Genomic DNA, 8,825 nt, shown 5'->3' with positions numbered 1-8,825 from the left:
AGAGGCTCTGTCCTAGGTGCTGGGCACTGATCAGTCTACCTGCAGAGATGATGGAAGGGCTATAGGGTGACCAACCGTCCTGGTGTGCCCCAGGACATGGGACTTTCAGGCAACCTGGGACTAATTTGTCACCCTGTCAGAAAGGCAGACCGGACTCCCCACCCCCAGCATACCAGTTACTGCTTGTGACTTTCAAGCCGGTTCATCTCTCTGCCCCTCTGCACCCCCTCTGTCTCCTTCGTTTTCTCCCCCATCATCCTTTCTCCTCCTGGCTCTGTCTTCTGTCCCTCTCCCCCTGTCTTCCCTGTCCCTTCTCCTCTCATTGTGTCCCCTTGGTGTCCTCGCTCCCTGTTTCTCCTGTCCTGTTTCTCTCTCTTTCTTCAGCCTCTTCTGCAAGCTTGCCGCTCTTGTCCGTCACCGAGTCTCTCTCTTTGGTAAGTAGCTCTGCTCCCGAGCCCTTCTCCCCAATCTTCCCTCTCTTCCCCTCTTCACAACCTCCCCCTGAAGAAATATGGCCCCGGTTCATACCTTAATCTGAACAACTTTCACTGTGTTCTTCCTCTGGACTTGCACATGGTGTGGGTGGTCCTGGGGACAGAGCAGTGATGGGATAGTCCTGGGCCCTGCCGTCATGGAACTCTCAGACTCGTCACCAGATGGTGACGGCCCAGAGGTCAGGGCCAGGATGGGGGAGGGACAGGCAGAGGGATCACAGCCAGGATGAGGGAAGGACAGGGGCCTATGGGAGTCTAGGTGGGGTGGGGATGGATGAAGAGAGATCAGCTGAGTTGGCTGTAGAGGGAGGTACTGTCCCCATAACCCTTTCTTCACCCAAGCCCAACTTCCTCCCCCAGGGACGGATGCCCCAGCTGTGGTCAACTGTCTTCATATCCTGGCACGCTCCCTGGATGCCAGGTGGGGCTAAGGGTCGTGGTGCCCACTCCCATTCTAACCGTGCTCCCACCTCCAACCCCTGTGCTCCTAGACTCCCCTCAATCTTGAATCTCAGATTCTGGAGCTGGTTTGCCCCCACTTCCCTGTTAGGACCGTGATGAAGTCTGGCCCCGAGATCGTGAAGGCTGGCCTCCGTTCCTTCTTTGAGAGTGCCTCGGAGGACATCGAGAAGATGGTGGAGAACCTGCGGCTAGGCAAGGTGTCGCAGACACGCACGCAGGTGAAGGGTGTGGGCCAGAACCTCACCTACACCACCGTGGCCCTGCTGCCTGTGCTCACCACCCTCTTCCAGCACATCGCCCAGCACCAGTTTGGAGACGATGTTATCTGTAAGGGCTCCTGATCCCAAGGGCAGTTGTTGGGGTGGGGGGGTGTCAGTTCAACCAACACCACCCATCCCAGTGTGCCTGATAGAATCTGCAGGTGTTTCAGTGTTATATTTATTGAGAGGATACATTGCCGTAAGCAAAGTGTGCATTCATTTCAGAAAATTGGTAGGTAAGAGAATGAGTTAATCAGAGCATTAATTCCACAGCTCTAACAAAAGAACCTAAATCACAGTAGCTTAAACAAGTGACAGATATATTTCTTTTTCATGTAACAGTCTACTGGTATGTTGATCATGATGTCAGAATCCCAGATTCCTTCCATCTTGTTGCTCTGCCATCCCTGAAATGTTGCCTTTATCCATATGGTCCAAGAGGGTGCACCATCACCTTCTCATTCTAGCCAGTAGGAGACAAGAGAAAACAGAGGAGGGCACCTCAGTTCTTTTAAAGGAACAACGTAGAAACGGCCCACATCACTTCTGCTCACATTTATCCTAGTGGCCGGAACTTAGCATATGGCCACATGTCACTGTAAGGAAGGCTCGGATGGTAGACTTTATTCATGTGTTGAGCTAAGTATGGAGGTCTCTTACCAGGAAGAAGAGAAGAGCAGGAAGAAGGTAAGAGCAGGTATTGGGAGTCAGTTGGCAGTGTCTGCTGTATTTATCCTACCAAATGGCACCTACAGTGTGTGACCCAGCCTGGATCTTGTAACATAATGCATACAGTGTGTAACATAATGTTGTTAATGAGGCACGGGCAAGATAAAACACCCAGTAGGGGGTGAAGACGTTGTATGTTCAGGTACTCAAAAAGCCCTACAAGAGGTAGAGCATGGCAGAGGCAGGAAAGGACAGGAAGGGCTGGTGGGAGAGATGTCTTGGAGGCCGAGGAGATAGGCTGTAGAGGGGAGGCATCCAGAGTGAGGCCCTGGCCTGGGGACCTGGGGACAGTGGGGCCTCCATGAGACAAGTTGGAAGAAATAACAAGTTTGAGGGAGATGCCAAGGTCAGTTTGGGGTTCGGTGGTTGTGAGGGGCCCAGGGGATCGGAGGCATCCAGGATGGGCTGTGGGGACTGAGGGGTAGGGAAAGCCTGTCTCAGCTCACTGCTGATTTGACATTGACAAAAATTTTAAAGAAGTAGCACTTGGATGGGGTTCTTTCCCAGCTCCAACATTTTTTTTTCGGCCGCGCCATGGGGCACGCGGGATCTTAGTTCCCCAACCAGGGATCGAACCCGAGCCCTTGGCAGTGAGAGCAAGGAGTCCTAACCACTGGACTGCCAGGGAATCCCTCCAACATTTTATTCTGAAATTTTAAAAACATACAGAAAGGTAGAAAGAAGAGAATTGTTAACAATCTGCCCCATTTGTTTTACCTTTCACTTTATGAGTGAAAGTATTTCCAAACTTTTTGTTGAACTTTTTGTTTTTTAATTTATTTTAATTTATTTTTGGCTGCATTGGGTCTTTGCTACTGCACGTGGGCTTTCTCTAGTTGCGGCGAGCGGGGGCTACTCTTTGTTGCTGTGCGCGGGCTTCTCATTGCGGTGGCTTTTCTTGTTGCGGAGCACGGGCTCTAGGCACGCGGGCTTCAGTAGCTGTGGCACACGGGCTCAGTAATTGTGGCTTGTGGGCTCTAGAGTGCAGGTTCAGTAGTTCTGGTGCGTGGGCTTAGTTGCTCCGCGGCATGTGGGATCTTCCCAGACCAGGGTTCGAACCCGTGTCCCCTGCATTGGCAGGCAGATTCTTAACCACTGCACCACGAGGGAAGCCCTTGTTGAACTTTTGAATGTGAGTTGCACACACACAGTGACACCTCATCCCTAAATACTCAGCCTGCAACACCTGAATGTTACAGAACGTTCTTTTGTGTACCCACAATAGCAGTATCACACCTAACCTGACTATAGTTAAATTTCCCTATTACCCTCAAAATGTCTTTGATTTTTTTTTTTTAATTCAGAATTCAGTGAAGTTTCTCTCATTGCATTTGGTTGTTATGTCTCTGTCATCTCTTTTCAATCTAGAACAGTCCCCCTGCCCTCTTTTTGCCTCATGACATTTAGGAAGTTGATGAGGTTCTTAACCTGGCCTTCTGGGGTGGGGGGTATGTGGAGAACCAATATTGAAGTCACAGTTGGATGTCTGTTTGCATTTGCTGGAGAGAGTGTCCATCACTATCATCAAGAGATCCGTGACTCCTCTCCAAGAACCCCTAGCCTTCATTGAGTGCCTCCTGTGTGCCCTATTCCAGTTGCTTTCTGAGTATTGACTCATTTAATCATCACAACAGCCCCATGAGGAAGATACTATAATTATCCACATTTTACAGAGAGGGAAACTAAGGCTGCGAGAGAGTTGGTACTTGCTCAAGTAACAAAACTTGTAAATGGCAGGCTGGCTCTACAGCCCCTGCTCTTACCCGTCATTTGGAGACAAGGGAGGGGGTTAGAGAAGAACCTGTACGGACCCTCACCCTCCCTCTTTCCCTCAGTGGATGATGTCCAGGTCTCTTGCTACCGAACGCTGTGCAGTATCTACTCTCTGGGAACCACCAAGAACCCTTACGTGGAAAAGTAAGGAGAGACAGCCATAGTTTGGGGCTGGGGTGGATACTGTGGGGGCCCAGGGAGGGGAGGGCACAGGAGAATATGGGGGTGAATGAAAAGCGGGGAAATGGTCAAAGTCTTCAAAAGACGTCCGCACCGTGGCCACTGCAGTTCCTCAAGATGGCCACGTGAGGACGCACGGAGGAAGGCCAGTGAAGAAAGTGGAGGCCACTGGTTGGGGGCCAGGTGGGCACAGGCGCTTGGCGGCCAGGATGCCAGGTTGTTCTGGGCTGGCAGGGGGTACGCAGAAACCCTGGCGGCCCACAGGAGCCAGGCATGCTGGGGGCACTGGGGAGGGCCGCTGGCAGTGCCAGAATCACCGGTAGAGCAAAAGGGCACTCAGGAAACCCAGGGAACCGGCCGCATTGGTGACCACCAGTGAATGGCATCTCTGCCCCAAAGTGTCCTGGGGAGAGACACTTCTGTGGAGGAAGGGACTGGGATCCAGGACAGGGCAGCGGGGGCGTGGGAGCTGAGCACAGCCTCGTCTTCCAGGCTTCGGCCAGCCCTGGGCGAGTGCCTCGCCTGCCTGGCAGCGGCCATGCCGGTGGCGTTCCTGGAACCTCAGCTGAACGAGTATAACGCCTGCTCAGTGTACACCACCAAATCTCCCCGGGAGCGGGCCAGTAAGTCAGGCGGGGCTGGGGCAGCCGTCCAGGGTTATATTCCACCTGCACAGGTTCCAGGGAGACCCACTGTGGGTAGTGTGGCCCAGTCGGGGCTCTGAGGGGCTGAGGATTTCTCAGGTTGGGGGCGCTCCAGATTGGGGAACCCCAGAGTTTGTGGGTGCTCTGGGTTATGGTGTGGACACTGAGGTCTGGGCATGATGGGTTGGCATGCCCTGACCCCCTCCCCGCACCCCAGTCTTGGGGCTCCCCAGTAGCGTGGAGGAGATGTGTCCTGACATCCCGGTGTTGGAGCGGCTCATGGCAGACATCGGGGGGCTGGCTGAGTCGGGGGCCCGCTACACAGAGATGCCGCACGTCATCGAGATCACGCTGCCCATGCTGTGCAGCTACCTGCCCCGCTGGTGGGAGCGCGGACCCGAGGCACCCCCGCCTGCCCTGCCTGCAGGGGCCCCTCCACCCTGCACAGCCATCACTTCCGACCATCTCAACTCCCTGCTGGGGAACATCCTGCGGATCATCGTCAACAACCTGGGCATTGACGAGGCTTCGTGGATGAAGCGGCTGGCTGGTGGGTCTGGCGGGCCTGGGGCTCCGGTCCCTGGACCTGATGGTCTCAGAGGGAGATCCCGGGGTCCATGGTTTTCTGGCAGTGGGGAGGAGTCAGAGCTCAGTTTTCTCGGGGTCACAAGGCCAGAGGTCATCCTAAGGGGTCAGAATCTCAGGCTGAGGTGGAAGCATGGGTCCTGGGAGTCCTCCAGGCTGGAGTCTGAATTTCTGGAGCCTTGAAGAGGGTTAGGTCATGGGTTAGAAACTGGGTCAGAAGGCTGAGTTCCTTATACAAAGGGTCAGAGGACCAGGTCAGATACCAGGGTCCCCGATATGGACAGTTAGGGTTCTGGGTCAGAGGTCAAGAAATGAATCTTTAAAAGATTGGGGCTCCTGGTTCAGAAGTTCCATGTCAGGGGAATTCTCTGGCGGTCCAGTGGTTGGGACTCTGGGCTTTCACTGTAGGGGCCTGGGTTCGATCCCTGGTCGGGGAACTAGGATTCCACAAGCCACGTGGCGTGGCCAAAAAAAAAAAAATCATGACTTGTAAGTTCCTTATCAGGAGTTAAGTTTTGGATCAGGGCCAAGCTAGAGAATCAGGGCTGAGGTCAGAGGCCAGGGTCAGAGGTCAGAGGCTGTGGTAAGAAACCAGGGTCATAGTCAGAAATCATGTGGTGAGGTATGTCGGGGTATAGACCAGGTCAGCGGTTAAAGACTGGGGTGAGATGTCATAGGCTAGGGTAAGATACCAGGTTAGGATTCAGTTGTTGGAGTCAGAAGTCAAGCACTTGTGTCGGGCTGAGGGGTCACAGTTTCAGGTCAAGGGTTAGGGTTGGGATCCAGGATCAGGGGCTATGTCAGAGGTCACAGCCGGAGGTCAGGAGTGGGATCAGAGGTAGAGGCTGGGGTCAGAAGCCAGGGTCAAGCTGGGGTCGATGACAGCTGCTGGGTCAGAGGTACAGGTCGGAAGTCGTGGGATGGGAACAGAGGTCAGGGGTGGGATCAGAGGTCTTAGGTCAGGTGCTGGAGTCAGTGGCCAGCCAGCAGCACCTGCGCCCCCTCTGGTTCTGCAGTGTTTGCCCAGCCCATCGTGAGCCGGGCCCGCCCTGAGCTCCTGCACTCACACTTCATCCCCACCATCGGGCGGCTGCGCAAGCGGGCAGGGAAGGTGGTGTCCGAGGAGGAGCAGCTGCGCCTAGAGGCCAAGGCGGAAGCTGAGGAGGGCGAGCTCCTGGTGCGGGATGAGTTCTCTGTACTCTGCCGGGACCTGTACGCCCTCTATCCGCTGCTCATCCGCTACGTGGACAACAACAGGTCAGCATGTCCCCAGCCGTCCCCACACACACCCCAGCCTGACCCCTGGCTTCCTTGGACCCCATCTGACCTCTCGCCTCTGACTTGCTATAAACTTCTTGCAATTCTCACTCAGTCCTACCCAACCTTCTGACCCCCAGCCCCTGTTGCTTATGGACCAACCAAAGCCAGCCTGTGTTTTCTCCCCTTCTGCTCCTTTCAACCTCCTGAATCTGAGGCCCTGTGGGGGCTGCACTGTCAGCCATAAGGAGCCATACTTCTCTCCCCCAGCACTGAGTCTTCAGGCTTGGCTAGACAGGGTGCCTGATTTGTGCAGTGAAGTCCAATGGTCAGCCCCTCCTCCATCACTGAGAGAAGAAAGGAAGGTAGTCCAGATCCAGCCAGACTGATTTCCCCCAGAAACATAGGTCTTTATAAAAGGGCAAGCGCAGGTATCAACCAATTGCTAACATCTCCCTAAAATCAGAAGCAACGTTTAAAGAATTATTGAGTCTTAGGTGCAGCCAAATCCAGGGATAGTGAGCAAGATTCAACTCCAAGTTCCCTCTGGGTTGAAAAAGATTTTAAGATCGCATCAGGGCTTTGTGAGAAACGGTGCTTGGATTGATTAGCTATGTCTGTCATGGGAGCCGAAGCAGAAAGCAGTGGCATGCATGCTGTATACATCCTTGTACACCCATCTTTGTGCTCATGAGTGGGTATCGCTATAGGGTAGATTCCTAGGAGTTAGGAGTGTTGCGTCAAAAAGTTTGGGCAAGTAAAGTGAGGTATACTCACACAGTGGAATACTACACGGCAATGTTGCAACACCCAGCAACATGGATGAATCTCTCAAACATCAGGTTGAATGAAAGAAACAAGAAAATTTTAAGGAGAGTACATATTGTATCATCTATTTATGTAACATTCAAGAACAGACCAAAATAATTCATGGGCTAGGGGACTTCCCTGGTGTTCCAGTGCTTAAGACTTCGCCTTCTGATGCAGGGGGTGCAGGTTCGATCCCCGGTCGGGGAGCTAATCCCACATGACTCGCGGCCAAAAAAACCAAAACATAAAACAGAAGCGATATTGTAACAAATTCAATAAAGACTTTAAAAATGGTCCACATCAAAAAAATCTTTAGGGGCTTCCCTGGTCGCCAGTGGCTAAGAATCCGCCTGCCAATGCGGTGGACATGGGTTCGAGCCCTGGTCTGGGAAGACCCTACGTGCCGCAGAACAACTAAGCGCATGTGCCACAACTATGGAGCCTGCAGTCTAAAGCCTGTGAGCCACAACTACTGAGCCCGCGCGCCTAGAGCCCGTGCTCTGCAACAAGAGAAACCACTGCAATGAGAAGCCCGCGCACTGCAACTAGAGTAGCTCCCGCTCACCGCAACTAGAGAAAGCACGCGTGCAGCAGCGAAGACCCAATGCAGCCAAAAATAAATAAATAAAATTATTTTTAAATCTTAAAAAAAATTTTTTTTTAATCTTAAGAACAAATTTTTTTTTTAATCTTAAAAAAGAAATTCATGGTCTAGAAGTCTGGATAAGGGCATCTTTCAGACCAGGGACTGGAAATGTTCTATTTCTTGATTTGGGTAGCAGTTACACAAGTGTGTTCACTTGGTGATAATTCATCAAGTTGAAACTTTGTATGTAATACTTCAATAAGAAGGTTAGAGAAAGAAAAAACAATTTTTAAGGAAAGGTCATTGATAATTTTTAAATCATCTGAATGGCCAGATTACCCTAGAAAGCTCTATCCCTCCCATTGGAGTCTCCGATCCCCTCCCCTGAGGTCTCTCCACGTGGCCCCCTTCTGTGGGGGTCCCTGCCCTCATCCTCACCAGCCCCTTCCCCTGCCTGCCCAGGGCACACTGGCTGACCGAGCCCAATCCCAATGCGGAGGAGCTGTTCAGGATGGTGGGCGAGATCTTCATCTACTGGTCCAAGTCCCACGTGAGTCCCCACCCACCCTGCCCCTCCTCTCTATAAGCCGAGAAGCTGCTGCCCAAAGATGCCCTCCCCCACCCTGCCTGATCCCCAACACTGCCTCCCCGCACCCCCAGAACTTTAAGCGCGAAGAGCAGAACTTCGTGGTCCAGAATGAGATCAACAACATGTCATTTCTGACTGCAGACAGCAAGAGCAAAATGGCCAAGGTGGGTGCTTTGCTCTGGGAAGAGGACTTCGCAGGGAGGGAGGGAACAGCTTCCTGGGCTTCCTACCTGGGCCCTCCTAACCCCGCCGACCTGCCCTGTCCTAGTCACATTCCCTGCAGCCCTCATAGCAGGCCCATCTCCCTCCTCCTTCCTCCCCACCTCCCCCTTCTCTCATCCCCACCTCCTCCCTCCTGTCCTTTTCCTTCCCCCCATTTCCCTCCTCTTTCCCATCTCCTCCCTCCTCCCTACATGCTTTCTCCTCCCCGTCACCATCCTCCCCATCTTCCTCCCC

The 8,825-nt window shown here is 53.1% G+C and overlaps 1 protein-coding gene across 1 annotated transcript; it reads left to right on the top strand.

Annotated features, from left to right (window-relative positions):
- Positions 1-757: 757 nt before the first annotated feature.
- LOC114895860 (ryanodine receptor 1-like) lies at positions 758-8,630 on the top strand (the record flags this gene model as incomplete). Its single annotated transcript, XM_029227097.1, has 8 exons — positions 758-915; positions 1,045-1,283; positions 3,781-3,862; positions 4,391-4,521; positions 4,760-5,092; positions 6,144-6,384; positions 8,243-8,330; positions 8,441-8,630. Coding segments are annotated over exons 2-8 (1,297 nt in total), but the record flags the coding sequence as incomplete, so codon positions are not given.
- Positions 8,631-8,825: the final 195 nt, after the last annotated feature.

The sequence above is a fragment of the Monodon monoceros genome, unplaced genomic scaffold (assembly GCF_005190385.1).
Source record: "Monodon monoceros isolate NGI ecotype Baffin Bay Population unplaced genomic scaffold, NGI_Narwhal_1 Contig1033_ctg1, whole genome shotgun sequence".
Taxonomy (NCBI): domain Eukaryota; kingdom Metazoa; phylum Chordata; class Mammalia; order Artiodactyla; family Monodontidae; genus Monodon; species Monodon monoceros.
Note: the sequence above shows the minus strand (reverse complement) of the source record. Positions and strands in the feature narration are given on the sequence as shown.